At 36.3% G+C, this 22995-nt stretch overlaps 1 protein-coding gene across 1 annotated transcript; it reads right to left on the bottom strand.

The window, feature by feature from the left end:
* Positions 1 to 3292: 3292 nt before the first annotated feature.
* LOC111895103 (protein SEMI-ROLLED LEAF 2) lies at positions 3293 to 15326 on the bottom strand. Its single transcript, XM_023891212.3, has 21 exons — positions 15252 to 15326; positions 14978 to 15054; positions 14570 to 14715; positions 14321 to 14395; positions 13846 to 13961; positions 13211 to 13325; positions 12901 to 13029; positions 11894 to 11941; positions 11659 to 11744; positions 11383 to 11579; positions 11015 to 11295; positions 10752 to 10901; positions 10396 to 10677; positions 10134 to 10283; positions 9789 to 9864; positions 8714 to 8841; positions 6707 to 6904; positions 5509 to 5622; positions 5224 to 5328; positions 4005 to 4199; positions 3293 to 3653 (listed from the first exon to the last, which is right to left on the bottom strand). Exons 3-21 carry the CDS (start codon positions 14702 to 14704, stop codon positions 3513 to 3515), a joined length of 2721 nt encoding a protein of 906 aa, XP_023746980.1. The 5' UTR covers positions 14705 to 14715; positions 14978 to 15054; positions 15252 to 15326; the 3' UTR covers positions 3293 to 3512.
* Positions 15327 to 22995: the final 7669 nt, after the last annotated feature.

Genomic DNA, 22995 nt, shown 5'->3' with positions numbered 1-22995 from the left:
CAAGGTATATACTTTATACCTTAATAAGGCTGCTTTGACTATGAAATCTCTGGATCCAAGGCTTATTCCTTCAACCAAGCACTTCTATCTTCCACTCCTTCAAGGAAATACCAAAGAATCGCTCTCTTTTCACTCACACACACTCAAAAGGCTCAAGATCATGAATTATGGTTTTGCTGGACTAAGGGAGGCGATGAGGGAGGCCACAATGAAGTGTTAAGGTGCTTAAATAGGGTGCAAACCCTGAAAATTAGGGTTTCACTCTGGTAGCCCTACTCGTTGAGTTGAGGCTTCTCAACTCGTCGAGTAGACTTCAAGTCCTGCGTCCAAAAATTTGATTCTACTCGATGAGTTTGGGGCCTCCAACTCATCGAGTCCCTTTGCAAAAATGAATGATTTAATTTAAAATACATACCAGGATTTGTGCGTTACACTGAGATTATTCAACCTTTATTACACATGATTTAACATGTTCACTTAACGGCTAAACCATATCACCTAAGAGTCCCATCAATCACAAAGCAAACAACATTCAAGCAGTAGCACTCCAATCCATAGAATAATCAAAGAATATTCAAATTCACACACCACAAATAATGCTAGGAACCTCCACTCTCACTTCCAGTTGCCTTATGCATGCATAATTATACACATAACAAGATCAAATAGACTGTCGAATAAAATACTCTACCCTAGGACCACAACCAAACGAGGAATAGGAAATAAGGTCAAATCAATCATTCTACGGCTATATGATCCTAACCGTATACAATTTTTAAAGCATACACTTGGCAATTACTGATATCAATACATATTCCCAATCTCGCATAGCATTCAATGTTCCCTAGGCTACAAGGTATCATATATCAGGCCAATCTATCATGCAATTCCTGAAAGTATCCTAGCCTCATCCTAGCATGCAATTCCCATAGCATATAATTATAACAAACATGTATAGATATTCTTGGGAATCACTTACTTGAGCTCGGCCGATTGCACACATCACACCCCCTTTATCTTTACAAAAATCCTTTTAGAAATTTCTCCTTTTACAAAAATATTTTTAAACGTTTTCTTTTTAAGAAAAATTACCAATTCCTCAGTTTGAGTTCAGTCACAATCGAGAGTGTGCCCAAATCCCTCAAACCAAGGCTCTGATACCAACTTGTAACGTCCAAAAAATAAGACCCAAAAATTTCATTTTTAAATTTATAAAACCAGTATTCCAGATACATCATCATAAAAATCCAGATAATATAAATATATCAATCATCACTTCATATCAGAGTAAGTCAAGAAAATGCGGAACGAGGTGGTGTGTGCTCTGCAATCATCCCGAGCTCTTCCAATTAAATAACGAAGTACCTGAAACACAAATTGAAAATCATAAGCCAAAGCTTAGTGAGTTCCCCAAAATACCACATATCGTACATACATTTGTCATGGGCTACCCCCATAGTCTTTTCCCTAAACTGCCATGAGTTACCCCCATGGTCTTTCCTTGGAATGCCATGGGCTGCCCCCATAGTCTGATATCTAAGTGCCATGGGCTACCTCCATGGTCTTAATTTACCCTTCTGATGAACATTATATATACTAAAATAATGATTTACCCTTCGGATAAAAAAATGGAAGTATCATGCTAAATAAATACACAAAAAAATTGATTACCATGAACACGAAAATGGTTTGTCATTCCATCATAGTACTTTGCTATAATGTGTTTTAATTGGTTTCCATCAAAGTACAATATTTTTTTTCTGGTTTAAATGTACGTAATATCTTTTCCTTTTTATTTGAAAAGATTCGGAAAAATAGTTAACCGATTTCATGTATATTGTGACAAAGAAAATCAAAATATATAAATACATATATTTAAAAAGGAACAAAAAAAAAACAATAAAAAACGAAATAAGGTATTGACCTTCTAGTGCACAACAATGAAGGGTTGAAGCACAAAATGATGATGGAAGTCGTAAACAATAATAATGATGTTGTAGGAGAAGGTTTGAAGAAAAACAATAATTGAAAATATGTATGAGCCGCGGATTCAATGATGAATCATATATGTATGTAATAATTTGAATCTGAGTTTTTGGTATTAATGGTTTCCTAATAAAAATGGATTTTATATTAATGGTTTACTAATATAAATGGATTTATATTAATGGGTGATATTTAATGCTTTAATTGATTTGGTTTTTAGTAATATGTTTTTATAGTTGACCATATATGGGAAACTTTTATTAGAATTAAATACATTCCATTTCAATGGATGTAAGTTAATTTTGTTTGACAATTAGAAAGCTTTTATTGGAATTAAATACATTCCATTTAGGGAAGATGATGTCAGTAATTTGATCTAAGGATGGAAAACATAAGATTGAAATACAATCAAGGGCCTAAATTATTTAAGTTGATGTCATAAGTTTATGTTTTAATATATATTAAAGATATGTAAAAGTCTGTTGCTATTATAGATAACAAAATACAAGTATGGGTAAAAATTAAATAGCGTTGTCCATATTAGTAGCATAGTAATTTTCACAACTTACGACGTTAATTATTGCTTAAACATGGGTGCAACATCAAATGGGTTTATCTTTTACTGAAAGAATAATGAAGTTTTAAAATATGGGCTTTTCTTGGCTTTGAAGTTTCAAAAGTTGGCATTTAGATGGATTGCAATTTTGTTTATTAATGATTTTATTTTATATAATTACATAACATGTTAATAAAAACAATCTGAAACTAGGCATCTAAGGGCATCTCCAACCCACCCCCTTCCCCCATTTCTCCCCCCATTCTTCTCCAACCCTACCTCATTTCTACCTCCATTTTTGGAGATATTAATAGTATTCCCCCATATATGGGGGAATACTATTCATATCTCTAAAAATGGAGGTGAAGTTTGGTTGTCAATTTTAGTCCCTCTTATTTTTATTTTATACATTTCTAGTTTATTTTATATACTAATTATAATTTAAATGCAATATTTAATATTTATAATATCATGTTGTATACTAATTTATATTAATTAATCATAAATATAGAGTTTAATTAGTAGAGGGGTGTATTTGACAATATATATATAAGTTATAAAAATGGAATATTCCAAAAATATACTTTTTGGGGTAAAAAATGAAGTAGAAAATGGAGTAGGGTTGGAGATGAAACACTCTTTACTCCATTTTTTACTCCATTTATGGGAGAAAAAATGGAGATGGGTTGGAGATGGTCTAAATGGACACACAACACAGGCGGCAAAGATAGTTAATAAGCCAAGTGCGAGAAACATCATACCTTTATTATAGAATGTTCTTTCCATTACAAAATTGCACATTAATTTTTTTCTTGTTCTTATTAATTAATGTTTATTCTAAAAAATCTACTCAATTATCTGCTAAAAGAATATTATGTGAAGTGTAAGCTGCTATGCTATGCTATGCGTGCATATCTACAAGACATGGTGTGAAGTTCCCTAATAATAATAATAATAATAATAATAATAATTAATATGTTGTTGCCTTCAAAAACTTGTCATAAGGGCTTAGCGGTGGTAACCGGAAAGATTGTTGTCTATTTGGGCTTAAAGGAGGTACATGCACAGCCCTATCTATGCTTGTTAATGATTCATCTTCCACCTCCAATTGCTGTTCCAAACACCAATAAACATTTAATTCACCAATATGTATTAAAATCAACATATTTCAAGGATCACATACATAAATTGGAAATGAAACTCTAATGTTCCAATCGACTATGTTTGTTAAATGGGACAAACTTTCTAGGGCTATTTTCAATGATAAGGGCATTCACATCTTTTGCACAGAGCTTGACTATGTCCCACCTTTTTGGGTGGAACAAAAATTGCAAGATTTGTCCTAACCAGCTATGCTTATTGTTTGGTTTGATGGAATTGAATGAGATGGGTGGAATAAAAAGAAGTTGTTTGATTTGTTCCATTTCCTCAGACAAAACAAATTTCTTTTTAATATTCTTACATTTTTTGTTTTATTATGGTCATGGTTACTGGATGCCAAAGCTTCATGTTGCTCCTTAAAGCTTTGAAGGAGAGACATTTTGTGTTGTTTACCGGTGACAAGATCCTCACATTGATTTTTAATTTGATCATAAGGACAAGGTGCAGGTGAGGACTCATCCCCCGTGTTTTCTACACCAAAGGCCGTTTCCACAACCTGATAGTGACACAAGTTAAGTTGTCATTCATTTTTGTGTTACCATGCAAAAAAACAAGCAACATACTTTTTATTGATTTCTTTATTATAGCATCCTACTTTCATTTCTTTCTCGTATAGCATTGTACTTTGAAAAATCTTACTCAGTTATAGCAATGTCATCCAAATACAAACAAATTTTCACTGCTATAATTAGGTAGGTTACGCTGTCCTAATATGATTTTTTTTTACTTTAATACAAGGGCTAAATGCAAGAAATAACAATGTACTTTCATTTATTTGTGTATGTATTGTAATATCCTTATTTCAGGCACGGGGTGATGATGAAATAAGGAGTGCTTGAGGTTGAAGCTCAAAAGGTTTTGTGCAAACCTAGATACATTGGCTTGGTTATAAGATAGTTGGTGCATAGAGTTAGATTCAAGAAATGGCAACGTACTATCCTCTATTTGTTTATAACAAATAACATTCTATGCTAGAAGCTTCCTTTTACAACATTGCACTTTGGAAAATCTACCCAATTGTAGCACTATCATCTAATACAAAGCAATTTTCACTGCTAATGTTTACAGGTACAAAATCCTAATAAGAAAAAAACTGAAAGGACAATGCTATAACTCTGTGCATTTTTCAATAAGAAGAAAAAAATTGAAATGTTGTAACATAAAGAAATGAAAGGGGGATGCTATAAATATAATAAAATATATAAATATAAGCACGGTATATTGCTATACTTGTGCAGGGAAATCTCCAATAAATTCCTAATATTTTGGGCCGGTTTATGGTTTAATCACAACTTTTATTTTTTGAATAGTACGTTGCTATTTCTTGAATCTAACTCTATGCACATAAATGTGAATTGCACTGCAGGTCACTAAACTTTATAATTTTGTTCCAATCGACTAATTTTTCACAGGTTACAATCATGACATACATGGACATGTATTTATTTTACATGTACATGGAAATCACAATGAGCATACATAGTTACACAAAAGACAGGTGATAGAGTAAAAAGACATACTGATTCCAATAGCTGGTGAACACTTATAATGTCAAGTGAAGTTTTGTGATCTGATTCATCTGAAAATTCATCTTCTTCTGTTGAGGCAGTAGCATGAGGCATATTCTAGGACAACAAAAACATCTTTGTAAATATAGGGAAGTAAAAACCTACTTCTTTTGTTGCATCATGAAAACGTAGCATGCGTTTGTCAAATATCAGAGAACATACACCAAATCAATATACAGATGCAAGTGAAAGAAGATGCATGCATGGTACTTATAATTGAATAATAAAAAATATAACCTGATGAATAGGCTGAAGCTCCATCTGTGGGCACGGTGGAGCTCCTAAAGGATATTCCTCATCAGGCAAGAAACACTGTGAAAGTTGTGCCTTCATATTTGATACTTCTTGTTCCTGAATCAACATTCAGAAATATTTACTTATGCCATTTCCAGGCCATATTATCAGTCAAATGGTCCCAAATATTCAAGTTCACGTATTTATAAAAATTTATGTGCATGTATTTACAAAGTGTCATGCATGATACAATTGCATGCATTAATTTAACCGCACGAACATAAATAACCTATCATGATGAAAGAACAGCATGCAAGCAAACAATCACAAAAATAACACCTGGTAATTATTGGCCCTTAAAACAAGCTCATAGTCATCTAGCTAACCAAAACTCTTACATAAATTTATAAGGACAATAACACCTACAAATTATTTTTTGTCAACTTGCCTACATGTTCTTTCAATAGTCGGGTCATATAACTCTTTGCCTTATTAATTTTCAATTTTGAACGTAATTTAAAATATTCAAACCCTTTCAGATTTTAGGATTTATTTGTTGTGCCAGTAATAATATGCAAATAAATACAAGACACTTAAGTTGAGAAGATTCACGACTGAATTTCGTTTTTAACCAAAAATCACAATTTATGCAGTCAGGGATAAAGTGAAATTTCTAACCAAAAATGGACTAGTATATTATTTTCCCACAATTTTATATACCAACTTTAATGGCTAAAACCAAAATGTAAAACTTCCATTCCAGGGTCCTTTTGTAATTTCTGAAACTTGAGAGTCATCTAATAATTAATTATAGCACTGGAAATTTTTCTATGGTCAGAGCTTTTGAGAATTAAGAAAAGAAGAATTTAAATAAAATATCTCCCCTTCGAGATGACAGTATCTCCCAAGAATCAAGTTCAATGAACAAAAACAAGCTATCTACCCAACAACTCAAAACAGACTTCTTATACACCCCCTCTTCCTTTTCACCGACTTACTGATAAAAAGGACATAAATGCCCCTAGTAAGACTGCTTATGACAAACAAGCCGTAACAGAGGTTTACCATAATTGGTATAGTTGGATAAGTAGAATGCTACAATAGGAAGAAATGGAAGTAGAATGCTATCATAAACAAATCAATAGAAATACAATGCCAACTGAAAAGCAAAAAAAAAATGAACGAGGGTGGTTGTGATTACCTCCGATGATCTCCCAACCCTTGATACCAAGTGCATCGAGAGTGTATCTTTTAATTGTTGATCCTTTAAATCAACTGAAGAGAGTGCATTAACTGCAAAGCCTTCATCTGCTTGTGACCCATAGCAGTTCTTGTCACCAGGTTCTGTACAAATAGCCTGCAGCCTAATATCTTCATCCAAGACAAGATATGGATCCACCTGATATATATATATATATATATATTATGGTATAAATTTAGTAAATACAGCAAGTTCACTGACACTGACACTGACATATAATAATTTTAAGAGACTAAATGCAATGCAATGCACTTTCATTGATTTGTTTATTATAGCATCATACTTTCATTTCTTCTTATTACAACATTCTACTTCAAAAAAAAATCTACCCAAAACTATAGCAATGTCCTCCAAATACAATTTTTTTTTTATGTGATGATTAGGTAGATTTTTCGTGTAATGTCTTAATAAGGAAAAACTGAAAGTACAATGCCATATTAAGAAAAGGTTGAAAGTATATTGCTATAATGAAAATAAGTTGCTATTTCCTGCAATTAGCCCTGATTTAAATCGAGCATTTGGTGGGTAAGAATGTCCCTCATATTTAATCAATCAACATGCAAAGAAAATATCGAAATGTTTAAGGAGCCAAGGCGATCGCAAAAACAGAAGTGGCCCCTCAAATTATGAAAACCATATGGAATATTGAGTTAGGTTAAAAAATAATTCCAACAACAAGATTTGAACCCATTTCTACAGATTAAGAATAGGCTCAATGCACGAAATAGCAAGAAACATAATTCCATTTTTTTAAGGCTTAATTTCATAAAAGACTATATTGGTTTTTTTTTTCCTAATAAAGCCCTTACATTTTTTCATTTTTTCATTTGGCCCTTTTAGCTAGATTACCGGTGATCTTCCGGTTTCACACGATGTTTTTCTAAAAAAAACCTCAACTTTTTCTTTTTTTGAAAAAAACCCTCCCGTCTGGCTAACTTTTTTGTTTGGACCAGATTTCTTGTTTTGGCTCATAATTCCTCTGTTTTTTATGTTGCTGCTGTTTATGGTGTTCTTGATAGTTTTTAACATTAAAATCTGATGGAGACATTTGATTTTTTTTGTTTCAAAACAAAACAGCTTATGGCTTAGAGCTTAGGGCTTATGGTTTATGGTTTAGGGCTTAAAGTTTATGGCTTATGGCGTATAGCTTATAGCTTATGGATAAAGACAACTTTTGAACTCCAAGTAATCTAAGATACCAAGCTAACTTAGACCGTTGTTCTTCACCTGCTACAATCTCCGAGCAACTGTAAATAGATTTTTTTTTAATGTATTTTGTCAACAAGAATTGGAAACGACATCGTTTCTCTTTGTTTTGAAAAAAAAACAAACATCCTTCAGATTTTAATGTTGAAAACTATCAAGAACACCATAAACAGCAGCAACATGAAAAACATAGGAAGTATGAGCCAAAACAAAAAAGTTTGCAAAATGTGAGGGTTTTTTGGAAATAAGAAAAAGTTAAGGTTTTTTTAGAAAAAAAAAATTGTGTAAACCGGAAGATTACCGTTAAACCTGCTAAAAGGGTCAGATCGAAAATATGGAAAAACATAAGGGTTTTTTAGAAAAAAAATTAAAGTTGAGGTTTAATCGGGGAAAAACCCAATATGTAGGGGTCTTTTGTGTAATTAGCCTTTTTTTCTAATTATAGTATCCTACTTCCTTTCGTTTTATTACATCATTTCTCACCGAGCCATATTATACTTTGTAAAATATACCTAATTATAACATTGTACTTTCAAATTTATTTTTTTCTTATTAGGACATTCTATTTTGAAAATCTATCCAGTTGTAGCAGTAAATTGATTTGTATTTGGATGACATTCACATTGCTATAACTGGGCAGATTTTTCAAACAAAAATGAAAGAAAGTAAAGTATGATGTTATGTTATCATAAACAAGTGAAAGTTGAGGTTACATCTAAGTAGTATGAAGTGAAAACTGACTGTTTCTTCTGTCAATGTTGATCTAACCATAGAAATCAGCTCCGAAAGATGGCATGCCTTTGCGGACACAATAATCATGTACGAAGCCAGCATAAATAAAGGTCTTCTCTGAGATGGTTGTTGGACACCTTTTAGACATACAACCAACCCACATTAGATACTTACAACCAAAAAATAGCAACCTACTTTCACACCAATTTCTTTATTATATATAGCACCTTACTTTCATTTCTTCTTATTACATAGTATTACTTTCAAAATGATAATATGATGCTATCTATTTCTTGCATTTATCCTTAACAAAAAGAACATTGTTCAAAATGATATTACAAATATTAATCTGGAACCAGGACCAGGGAAAAACTACAGAAATCATCTTTATTCTAATGCACTTGTACTGATTGATATAGATAATAAGCTAACACTCAGCATCCAAGCCTACTGACACAACAGATGTAAATAAAGCCTCTGCTCTATCTCTTAACATATTAAACTAGGAAAAAGGAAACCTAGAAAAGAGTAAATATTGGATATATATATATATATATATATATATATATATATATATATATATATATATATATATATATATATCCTATTCTAATAAAAGAATACTTTTAATCTCCTTTTGACATGTGTCATCATATTAGCCTCCTAATTAGTGCATATTTTATTCTTCTTTTGACATGTGTCACCATATTAGTTCTCATAATTAATGCATGTCATTTGTCAACCTATTAATTGTCAATTTCAAATTTTAAATTTCTCATTCTTATTACATTAAATTAATAACATTACAATAAAAAATAAAATAAAATTAATACAAGTTATAAGGTGGTATAATTTCACATATTTATTTAAATTAACGATTATAATTTTATATAACTAAAAAAATATCACTTAATTAATAATTTATTTAAAATAATTGATTAACAATTTTGAGTTCTCACTATTAAAATTTAATTAATTTTTTAACCGTGGTTTCCACGGGTTATAAACTAGTATATATATATATATATATATATATATATATATATCCCAACTGCATCAAAACTCAAATCTAGAAGAATACTACCTTGTTGGTTCAGAGAGATGCTTCTGAGGGAAAATGCCAACTGGAAAAACCGTAGTAAGGCCACATGATTTGAATTCTGAAGAAAACCACGTAAACAATTTCAGCGAATAGACAACATACACATGTAGTTTGGAATGTTTTGCTTCTTGTTCTACAAGTTGTTTATAGTTTGTAAAGCTTTATTTTATTGGTAGATGATAAATTCAGGTATTGTTTGTATAAGAATTATTGATGTTCCAAGGATCAATCTGCAAACCCCAGTCAGTTTTGCAGATTGCAGAAGATCCGGAGACTGTTTTGCCTCTTTTCTGATATCTAACACCGTATACAAAGAACATGGCATACCTTTGCCAATATAAACGATAAAGCAAGGGTATATGTATGTGCCATTGCCTCAAAATTTGCAGGGGTATTCTCCATGGATGTTGCCTGAATCCAAATAGATGTAAGAACAAGACTCACTTGATGCCCACTCAATCGCATGGAAGTAAGGGCCTGCAGAAAGTTAGTCTTCAATTTAAGTAGAATTAAAGTTGTTTGGTATTTGGTGCAATTTTTGTGTTTTACCAATATAGAAAATAATACTAAGGTAAAATATGCAACATACTGAATTCCCATCACGGGTAGAAGGATTTTCTTTCTCCTTTGTCTCTTCATCTATGGTTTCAAGTGTCGCTTTGTGAATGGACAAACTTCCATCTGCTGCTACTTTTTGTGAGATTAGTGATGGAATGGCAGCTTGAGAAGGTATTAGGTCATGGATTGACCAAGGTTGACTTAAAGATGGGATTAGCACAATTGAGAAAACACGGTGTGCAAGTAGTCGTGTTTCATGATCAGGGTGTGACATTGCTAAGAGCAAGTGGTGAAAAAGAGCATCAGGGAAGGTCTGCAAAGCCCAATATGTATGTATATATGGTTAATTATAGTTAGTGGTGGAAGAAAGAAAGAACTTTCACTTGCCTTTCTAGAGTAGGTTATGTTTGGAATGGAGCTTATAACTTGTGCAGTTCGATAAAGAGCAGAAATACTTGGTCTAGCCATAGCAGAACTGATGGGGAGTTTCTCTAGCAGTACAGCCATGGTATCCAGAATGGGTCCCACGTCTCCAACCTACACATACAATTAAGTAATTACACATGCATGCATGAGTTAGTTGTAGTTTTTACTGTTTAAAGCTAGACCATATATATATTTTGAAGTTAGGAACAAGGCACATTACAAACCTTACATGAGAGAGTTGAGATGCAGTTTTCTAAAGCACACTGAAGATCAATATAGCAGGTATCAGAGGCGTCTCCAGATAATCTCTGTAGGCATTTGCGTAAGTGTTTGATGAGATCAGCTATTGCTCCAACAATGCTCACCAACGCATCCTGCTGCTTTGCATGCTTCGACAGTTGTGTAGCAACATTTACAATATGTAACTGCAAAACCGGCTGCTTCACAACATCCTTGTGATCAACGTGTTTTACCAAGATAGCCAATAATAGATGGGATCTGTCATCTGAGTTCAAAAACACTACTTATATACATATTAATTAATATTATAGCTACCAACTACTTATAATTAACTCCATGCTAATTAATTAACCTGATTCCTCCAACATCTTTTGCAGATACTTGAGAACTGAAAAAGCAACCCCTTTCTCTGGGAGCCAAAGCTTATCCGAGTCAAATTTATGAAAAAGAGGTTCCAGTACATGTCGTACACTTGTTACCTCCTTCGCTGATTGGGCCATATTATGCAAACAAACCTGGGCCCAGTAACACGGGTTCTTGTATGCATCCCTGAACAAAATCAAAAGACCTTATTTTAGTACACTTGGTTTGGTATATATGTTCAAAAACTCAAACTAAGGGCACTTACACTGGAAGGACATCTTGTGGTTTAGGAAAGGGAGGATTGTGTTCCTGTTGTTGGTCACTATAATTTTCCAGAGTCACCGATATAATCTATATCAATTTAATTTATAACCAACACCAGTTACATAATTAATATATATACGTCTCTGGAGTTTTTTTGTAATTGATTATGGAAATATTAATTACACCATGCATGCTTTTATACTAACTGTGAGTTGAGATGAGAAGATGCAACATACATTCTCAAAGTTCATAGAGACATGAGGTTGCTCGCCGATGAATCGCACCTACTCCAAGAAAAAGATGAACAGGTATATTAGATAAGAGCATCTTGACCTCATGCATGTATAGCTTTTTTGCTTTGCCACGTCACCTTTCCCCACTAACTTTATCAAACAAAATGCTATTAACTTAATTCATCTCCAATCATTCATCACTTTCAAAAGCTTTTTGATTATGAAGTTAACTAATTTACCATCATCTTTGTGAAATATTTTATAAAGCCCCCTCGTATGATTTGTTAATATTAACGTATGTGATATATATAAAATTAAAAAGTACTTCACAATAATAGTAAATAAACACAATATATAATTACATACAATACATGAAATTAAACAATATATTACAATGTCGGCTCTTTTCTTCTAAAGAAAAACTGATGATAAAATTATTACATTTATTATTTGTAGTTAAAAAAAATAAAATAAAACATATCATATCATCATTACGAATTTAACATATAATATCGGAGATTGAAATGATACAAAATAATTAGTTAAAACATAATAAAACTTTAAAGGTTAAAAAATATAAGGGAGTAAAATGAAACAGTTAAATAAAATCTAACCATGTTGTATTATTGACCCAAAAAGCAATTCACTCAAATGGTAAAAAGCTTTCTTTGAGGTTGATTATTGATATATGACCTCTCAAAAAAGCTATCATTAAAGATGCTCTAAGGAAACCAGAAGAATGTGTGCACAGTGTGAGAATAAAATTATATCGTAAAAATAATGAGTGATACATTTTGTTTATAAATTTGTCATTAGTTTATTAGCTTACAAATTTTTAGACCAAATATCTATGAGACAAACATTTTGTATTTATAACAAAATTACCAACAATAGAGTTGGAAAATCATGTTATGATATTCAATTCTTTACTAACAATATGTAATCATCAAATTCATGCTATACAAACATAATCAAGAAAAACATAGAGCAATGAAAGTGAGCTTAATTACCATAAAGGCCAACACTTCAAGTCCTGCTGACCTTAACCTCAATGTTCTCTCATCATCTCCAACTTCTTCAGCCAATTGACAAAGCTTTGGAACGAGGCCTTCCAGATTGAACATGTACGCAGTGTCCACCTGAAATTTGTAAGACCTCATTCATTCACCATCGTTGTCAATAGTGGCAGGGGGTGAAAAGTAAATATGGTATAAAACTGCTCCTTTCCCAGATGCATGTGAAGTGTAGTGTTGTGTTACTCTTTTCCATGAATGTTTGCAAGAACATCATACTTGAATATGAGTCAGAGACAATATATACCTGATTGTTTATGAAGTTGACAAGAGCATGACAACCAAGAATTTGCATTTCATCTTGTCGTGTTTCCTCTAAAAGGGTCCCAACAATTCCCAAGAAACTACTGGCAAAGAGTGGCCTGAAAGTTTCTGGTGAATTAAAACTGACCTCAAATCCAATACAAAGTGGTATGTATGTATATTATGTAAAAAATAGCTATGTCCATGAAAGAGGTTGAGCATCAACAAAGCTAATTTGCAACTATACCAACAAAGTTTCATGAATATAAAAGGAACTAAAGTAAAAGAAGAACCGATGAAACCTATATCAGAGGCCAATCCTAAGGCCTAAGGCCTTTGACATAGAGCTATTACTGCACCAAGAAAAAAAAAATGCACAGCTTCTGTAACCATAGAATAACAGAAACTAAATTAACAAAGCAATCCAAGAAATAGACCACAACCATGACTTGGGAGTGGGAGACAAAAGATGGATTGATATAATTAAAATCTTTAAATTCCATATGGGATCAATAAAATGTGTATGAGTTAAAACAGTGGGGAGAAGAGAGCTTTAGGTTAAAACATTGAAAATTAAATAAGAATGATGGAACACATAAAGTGAAGAAAGGATGACTGGATGAACATGTCCATACTTACATCTGTGTCTTACAGGTGGATAGCAATCTTCCGTAAACAAGAAGTACAATTTTTACAGCAGCAATGTTTTCATTCCGCAAATTCTTGTAAAACTTTTGCTCTAGGTAATCATTGATCTGTAAGAGAAGAAGAAATCATAAATACATACAATGATGGCTTGTCACTCAATTTCAATTTTTTTACAATTTTTTAAAAATAAATCTACAAGGGTTTTAGGGCATGCTTATTTGTTTCCCGAATTGCCATATGACAAGGTTCCCTCAAACATAAGAGCAGTAAGTATCCTATGATCAGTTCAAAGCACTGTCAGCACAATCCACATGGGTAACAACTCAGGTGCCTCTATTCTACATCTCTATATATAATAGTCATTTAGGATCAACAAGATGCTCTGTGAATTCAAGAAGTGGGATGTGTACTAATTTGATTACATTTCTGCAAGCATACATCAAAGGTTGAAAGATACAAGTATTACCTTAGGTATGCGTAAAGGATTTTTAGAAGCATATTCACAAAGCTTCCCAATCTTCCGCTCATTTGGCTCACCATCCTGCAATTTGATGTTATTGATTAAAAAAATAATCAAAGTCTCAAACAGAACCATAACCAGATAAAAGAATCATGAGTCGAGAATGTTAATTGTCCTAGAAATAGGAAGGTAGATTATACTTAATCGTACATCCCAGATTGAGTAGAAATAAGTGAAGTAAGTTGAAGTTGTGACCTGAGAGCGTGGGAATATTTCTGCGAGAAGCGTCTTATAACGTTTTACTGGATGTCTGGACCTAGCCCTCAATGCAGGGCAGCATACACAGCAGATGCTACACAGGGGCAGAACACGTCTCGATATGACCCCCATTTTCTTATCCTCTGCAAAATGATAGTTCGTGAAATTCCCAGCTGTATAAATATACATATAAATCATGGCATTTCGATATGCCCTGCTCTTTAAGGGTTCATGCAAAACGTCGTCACCCAAGAGTGGAGTCAAAGAAAGGAGTTGATTTCAGTGGCTTTGCCACCGGGCCAACCCTTGGCGTTTACAGATCATCCATAGGATAACTAAAGAGGCGATAAAATTTAAAGGGAAAATAATTGAAATTGAAATTCTGACGAATTAAAAGATACATACCAATACCAATGCTAATTGTTGTTCATAGTAGAAATTGACAGACTTCATAAACGAGTCTGATACCTTGTGGTCTCGATCTGGAACAACGCGGAAACAAAACAATGAGGGACGACTTAAAAATCTGTGACCGAATCATACCAGTTGAAGATGGAGTTATGAATCAGTTACACATTTAATAGAAAAGGGGAATTTGAATGAAAGAAAACAATTCAAACGAAGAAATGGTTATGATTTTACGTTTTCACTAACAACACAAGAAATCGGTGAAACTTACTGCCACTACGTTGAATGCATGTCCGATCCTTCATTCATATGGCAATCATGTGATGAGAGTATTGTGTAGAGGTGGCACCTTAAAACACAACTTTTTAATGCCGATCACAATATGTTGGATGGGGTCGGGTAAAAATTTATATTAATATACTAAAAAAATATGGAAAATGACTCTTGAGAGTAATTAACTTTTGCGTTTGTACTCATTTGGTCTCTTTTCTTTTTTTTGTATTCAATATACCATCGAACTTGTTGTTGGTGTTTACCATAGCCCTTTTGACCGACTTTTGATCTGTGATAGCCGGTCAAAGGGTTATGGTGAACACAAACAACAAGTTCGATGGTATATTGAGTACAAAAAAAAGGAAAGGGACCACATGAGAACAAACGCAACAGTTGGTTACCCTCCTGATTCATTTTCCCTTTACTTATTTACAACAAATCCCACATCATCTCCTACTGATATTAATGACTTTATGAGATTCATTATTGTTTCTCTTCAAAACATAACCTACGAAAGGACATTATTCATACATGTACAACTTTGTAATGCACTTGAATATTTATTAGGGAAATCTTGACTAAGCAGGCGCATTTCATGACTACATTTACATTTCCAATCAAATGATTTACCGTATCATGGATTCTAGATAAGTCTACAAACGAGTGGAATCACAAGTGCTATGATTTTTGAGTTTATTTAGCTTTAAGATCGAACTCATGGGATAAGATACAACATCAATATGTACAATATTATGGTGATGTGTCTACAAAAGCAACATGATATTGTACATATTGATGTTGTATCTTATCTCATGAGTTCGATCTTAAAGCTAAGTAAACTCAAAAATCATAGCACTTGTGATTCTACTCGTTTGTAGACTTGTCTAGAATCCATAATACGATAAATCATTTGATTGCAAATGTAAATGTAGTCATGAAATGCGTCTGCTTAGTCAAGATTCCCCTAATAAATATTCAAGTGCATTACAAAGTTGTACATGTATGAATAATGTCCTTTCGTATGTTATGTTTTGAAGAGAAACAATAATGAATCTCATAAAGTCATTAATATCAGTAGGAGATGATGTGGGATTTGTTGTAAATGAATAAAGGGAAAATGAATCAAGAGGGTAACCAACTGTTGCGTTTGTTCTCATTTGGTCCATTTCCTTTTTTTTATACTCAATATACCATCGAACTTGTTGTTTGTGTTCACCATAACCCATTGACCGGCTATCACAGGTCAAAAGTCGGTCAAAAGGGCTATGGTAAACACCAACAACAAGTTTGATGGTATATTGAATACAAAAAAAAGGGACCAAATGAGTACAAACGCAAAAGTTAATTACCCTCAAGAGTCATTTTCCCAAAAAAAAATATAAGTTATGTCATTAAAATAATAATTTATTTTATCATTAAATGATGTAAAAATCATAAACATTATACGATATATGTTAAATTTTGCCAAATTTTTTTTTAAAGTCGCATCAAATAATAGTTTTTTTCTTAAATTTTGTAGAATTAGAGAAATGTTTGTAAATTTACAAAAATTGTTTTTATGTTTGAAATGAAAATTACATATAAAATCCCTATTTAATACAAAATTTATAGAATAACTCATGTATAATAGCATAAATGTGATGCCCCAAATTTTAATCAAAATTTTTAATTAAAAATTTAAGTGTTTATTCAAATCACAACTACAAAATCTTAAATAGGATCATTTGATCTTAACATTTATCAGAGTATCATCAAAAGTTATCACGTGCACAAGTTTCTCATGGATGCGATGCAATCCAATCGTGCCCCTCCTTTATTATAAGAATAGCTGAAAACATTTAAACCACAAATCGTAAGCACAAAAATTAGTGAGTTCCCCAAAATACCACACGCAACACAACATGAATAAACAGTTATGGGTTATCAACAACCCTGGAGACTACCCGAAGTCTCAGTGGGCAAACAGCACACCTTGTGGGTTATCAGCAACCTTGAAGACTACTCGAAGTATCAGCACACATAATATCACATATCATAGTAACAACAATACGACCCAACTGGTCAGCACGAATATACTACCACACAGGCAAGCATACAAGAGTCACAAGGATAACAAGCATCCTACCTACACAATTTAGTGGGTCGGTATTGGTGCAATCGACCCACGAGCACAGTAAGAAGACTCACCTGAATTGAAGAACTCTGAAACACTACGATACGATCCCTTTTCTACACTGCTTGCACCTGCGAATCCACTAACTCTAGATCCAGATAAAATCTTATTTAATAGCCCAAAATCCTCAAGTTTGACCCGTGGTCAAACTTGGTTAAAAGTCAACGGTCAATGAAAGTCAAACTTCAGGTTGAGTACGCCCAACATACTCAGCTCGTACGCATGGTGCACTCACCATCCAGAATCGGGACCCCATACGAGTACGCGCATCGTACTCAAAGATACACTCAACGTACTCGGTCAGATGACACTTTTCCGTTAAGTGCTTATTCTCTTAAGTCCTTTCGTCCAACACTCAGATCTAGTCCCACAACATCATTATAAGTCATAAAGTTTCCACATTTATGACGTTCCATGTCTAGAAAAGGTCCAAAAGCCAAAACCTTAACTTATTAATCCATTAAGACATCATGACACTTGCATGGAAGGAATAGTGTGACAATAGTCAATTTCGGGTCCAGTCAAAGTCAACGAGTCAAACCGGTCGACTAAGTTAAACCTTGTATATTAGGGTTTACGTTATGTAATTACTATACAACTCGTTATTTTAATGAGAAAAGATCATTTGGAAAATTCATGTGTTTAATTTTCCTTAGCCTTAGTGCTAAACAATGAACCAAACCGATAAAACAATGTTGCATACTCATCTGGAGTGTGTAACAACGTAAATTTTCAAAATAATTTTTTATTTTTAAAACATTCATTAATTCATAAATAATTTCAAACACATTGTATCAAAAGTTATTGTTACAAAACATCTTCCCAGAATCTCTGCAAAAACTCCAATGCGTGTGTGTACGAATCATGTCGGCGCCTTCCCGCACTCATCACTAGTACCTGAAACACATAACACAACAACTGTAAGCATAAATGCTTAGTGAGTTCCCCAAAATACCCTTACACACATACGCCTTTCCAGGCCATACTCCACACGACCTTCCGGTCCAGGTGTCTCAGGGGACTTCCGTCCCAATCCCAGTAGACCTTCCGGTCCTACTCGTATCGACCTTCCGGTCCATGACTCCCTGACCTTCCGGTCCACGTCATAATGCCTTCCGGCTCATATCACACATAGCATACATATCACATACAAAACATGCAACTCATAGCATACAAGACCTTCCGGTCACACATATGTACCTTTCCAGGTACAGTATAGTGAGAAGACTCACCTCTGATATCTCGGTAAGTCTCTGTCTCGGTAGAAAACGTGATCTAGCCTCCGCCTAATCACATAAAGCAAATACTCCCATAAATATAACTATACTCCAACCTTTCTTAACATCCTCATAAGGGTAAAAGACCATTTTACCCCTCTCCTGGCTCAAAGGCCTCACTGTTGACCAAACCCTAAAGTCAACAAAAGTCAACTGTCAAACTTTGACCTGACTCGGCGAGTGCACTAGGGCGACTCGGCGAGTCTACACGTGTCCACTGACTCTCTTAGACCCTCTCTTGACACGTCGAGTACTTCCCTGACTCGACGAGTTCCACCTGGCATGAATCGCGGGGCCACCCCGACTCAACTCGGCGAGTTCCAACTTGAACTCAGTCCTCCTGACTCTCCCTGACTCACCGAGTCATTCCCCCAACTCGACAAGCCCACTCAGTGAGTGAAAAACGGAAACCTTCAAACTACTCGCTGAGTCTGTTCCTCGGACTTGGCGAGTTCATGCCATGCACCAACTCAAAACGACTTCTGAGGTTAGGTCTGTTCCATAAAATCATAGATCTAGCCTCCCCAAGCATTATAATCACGTAAAGTTCATACCTTGATGCACAAACAACATCTATTTGCTCCTATATGATGTTTTAGTCCCATTTATCATAACCCATGGTCAAAACTCCCATTGATCTTCATAAAGCTTGAGGAGTAAAGCTCTCTGGACCTCAATGGATCCAGATCTAAAGCCTCATCACAAATAGGGACGAATTGGACATCAAATCTAGCCAATAAAGGGTCCAAGAAACCCTAAATCCATATCATCATCATAACAACAGAAGGGGAGCCAAAATATTACCTCAAATGTGATGCTTTGAGCTCCAAATTCATAGAATGTCCACTCCCCTTGCTTCCTCTTGGCTAGAACCTCCTCTTCCTTGCTAAACAATGCTTCAAAGGTTAACAATGGCCTTCTCTCTCTCCCAAAACGCTCAAGGTCTCTTTAGGATTTCTCTCTGGGGGTTGGTGGTCGCAAATGACGGCCATAAGGCCCTTTAAATAGGTCTCAAACCATGTAAATTAGGGTTTCATTAAACAGCGTGGACTTGCCGAGTCCACCCCTTGAACTCGCCGAGTCCAGACGCGAACCCGCGTGAACATCCGCGACCATACTCAGCGAGTTTACCGCCAACTCGCTGAGTCCCCTCACAATATCCAAAAATAAAAGAATAAAAATAATACCTGGGAACCCGGATGTTACAATTCTCCCCCACTAGAATCAGACTTCGCCCTCGAAGTCTCACTCTGAAAACAACTCTGGATGTTGCTCCCGCATCTCACGCTCCGGTTCCCAAGTCAACTTTGGCCCTTTCCGATGCTGCCACTGGACCTACACCAGAGGCACTTCCTTGTTCCTCAAAACCTTGATCTTCCGATCCCTGATCGCCACTGGTCTCTCAGCATAATTCAGGCTCGCATCCACCTGAATATCTTCTAATGGCACTACTGTTGACTCGTCGGCTATACACTTTCGCAGCTGCGACACGTGGAAAGTGTCATGAATCTGACCCAACTCTGCTGGCAACTCCAAACGATAGGCTACCCTGCCTACCCTTGCGATCACCCTGAAAGGACCAATATATCGGGGCCCCAACTTGCCCTTCTTCCTGAATTGGATCACTCCTTTCCAAGGAGAGACCTTCAGGAGCACGAAGTCGCGGACCTGCAACTCGAGCTCGGACCGGCGTCTGTCCGCATAACTCTTCTGCTGACTCTGAGTGGTCAACAACCTCTGTCTGACCTGCTGGATCTGCTCCGTCGTCTGAAGCACAATCTCGGTGCTGCCCATCACACGCTGCCCTACTTCTCCCCATCAAATGGGGGGTTCGACACCTCCTCCCATACAACAACTTAAAGAGCGGCATGTCAATGCTCGAATGATGGCTGTTGTTATAAGAAAACTCCGCCAAGGGCAAATACGTGTCCCAACTCCCTCCGAAATCCAATACACATGCCCGAAGCATATCCTCGAGCGTCTGAATCGTCCGCTCACTCTGCCCGTCCGTCTGTGGGTGGTATGCGGTACTGAAATGCAGCCTCGTACCCAACTCCTCGTGAAACTTCTTCCAAAATCTAGAAGTAAATCGCACATCTCGGTTTGAAACAATCGAGATCGGAACTCCATGTCGCGATACCACCTCCCTCACATACAACTCTGCCAGCCTCTCAACAGAAGAGCTGTCACTTATAGCAAGAAAGTGAGTGCTCTTCTTCAACCTGTCCACAATCACCCAAATTGCATCGACACCCCTCACGATTCTTGGCAATTTGGTGATGAAATCCATGGTAATCTGTTCCTATTTCCACTCAGGAATCTCTAATGGTTGCAGCTTACCATGTGGACGCTGGTGCTCGGTCTTAACCCTGCGACAGGTCAAGCATCTGTCTACAAACCATGCAACATCCCTCTTCATACAGGGCCACCAATAATCCTTTTTCAGGTCCAAATACATCTTAGTGGCCCCGGGATGGATCGAGAATTTCGATCGATGAGCCTCTTCCAACAAAATGGTACGCGTTCCGCCCACGGATGGTACCTATATCCGACCCTGAAAGGTCATAAGCCCCCGGCTATCGGTAACGAATTCTGATACCAGCCCGACAACTCGTTCTCTCTTTTGGCTCTCGGGCTTCGCAGCCTCGGCCTGGGCCCCACGAATAGCATCCAACACCGGGGTCATCACCGTCAATCTCAAACAAACATATCGCATTGGGGCGCTCTCCGCCCTATGGCTCAGTGCATCGACTACAACATTAGCCTTGTCCGGGTGGTACAGGATCTCACAATCATAATCCTTAACCACGTCCAACCATCTCCTCTGATGCATATTTAGGTTGGGCTAATCCATCAAATACTTCAAGCTCTTGTGGTTCGTGTATATCGTACACCGAACCCCATACAAATAGTGTCGCCAAATCTTGAGAGCGAACACTACCGCCCCCAGTTCCAAATCATGAGTGGGGTATCTCGACTCATGAGGCTTAAGCTGCCTCAATGCATATGCTATCACATGCCCCCTCTACATAAGCACCACTCCCAAACCAGATATCGACGCATCACAATAAACCACAAAATCCTCCATCCCTTCCAGAAGGGCTAACACTGGGGCTTCGCATAACTTCCGGCGAAGTGTCTCGAACGAGGTCTGCTGCTCCGGGCCCCAAGAAAACGCAACACCCTTCCGGTTCAACTTGGTGAGTGGCACGCCGATCTTGGAGAAATCCTTAATAAATCTCCGATAATAGCCGGCCAATCCCAGAAAACTCCTGATCTCGGTGGTTGATCTCGGCACCTCCCACCTCATAACCACCTCAATCTTGGCCGGATCGACCAATATCCCTTTTTGGTTAGCGAGATGCCCCAAAAACTGGACCTCTCGTAGCCAGAACTCACATTTGGAGAACTTGGCATAAAGCCTCTCCGATCTTAGAACTCCTAGGATCTCCCTCAAATGCTCCTCATGCTGCTCTCTGGATCTCGAATACACCAATATGTCGTCGATGAACACAATCACCGAGCGATCCAACATCGGTCTGCACACCCTATTCATGAGATCCATGAACACTGCCGGTGCGTTGGTGAGTCTAAAAGGCATCACCATGAACTCGTAATGCCCATAATGAGTCCGGAATGTTGTCTTCGGGACGTCCTCCTCCCGCACCCTCACCTGATGATACCCAGACCTCAAATCGATCTTGGAGAACCAAGATGCTCCCTGCAACTGATCGAACAAATCATCGATCCTCGGCAATGGGTAACGGTTCTTGACCGTCAACTTGCTCAACTCTCGGTAATCAATACACATCCGGTGTGAACCATCCTTCTTCTTGACAAAAAGGATCAGCGCTCCCCAAGGTGAGCTACTCGGCCTGATAAACCCCTTCCCCAGCAGCTCCTGAAGCTGCGAGGATAACTCATGCATCTCCGGAGGCGCAAGGCGATAAGGCGCCTTAGCGATAGGCGCAGCTCCCGGAACCAACTCAATATTGAACTCTACATGCCTCTCCGGAGGCACACCTGGCAATTCTTCTTGAAACACATCCGGAAACTCGCGAACTATTGGAACCTCATCAACTGACTTCGGACCATCTGAAACAACCCTCGCATCCATCACAGATGCCACAAATCCCCTATAGCCCTACTGTAGACTCTGTCTCGCTCTGACGGCCGAACAAAATGTTGACCCCGTATGTGTACCCTCGCTGTCCACCATAAGAACTCCCCCACTAGGGTCTCGAATCTTCACCAATTGACGCTCGCAGTCTATCACAGCCCCAAATCGGCTC

The sequence above is a fragment of the Lactuca sativa genome, chromosome 2 (genome assembly GCF_002870075.4).
Source record: "Lactuca sativa cultivar Salinas chromosome 2, Lsat_Salinas_v11, whole genome shotgun sequence".
In the NCBI taxonomy this organism is placed as follows: Eukaryota; Viridiplantae; Streptophyta; class Magnoliopsida; order Asterales; family Asteraceae; genus Lactuca; species Lactuca sativa.
This window is presented reverse-complemented; position numbering and strand designations above follow the sequence as displayed.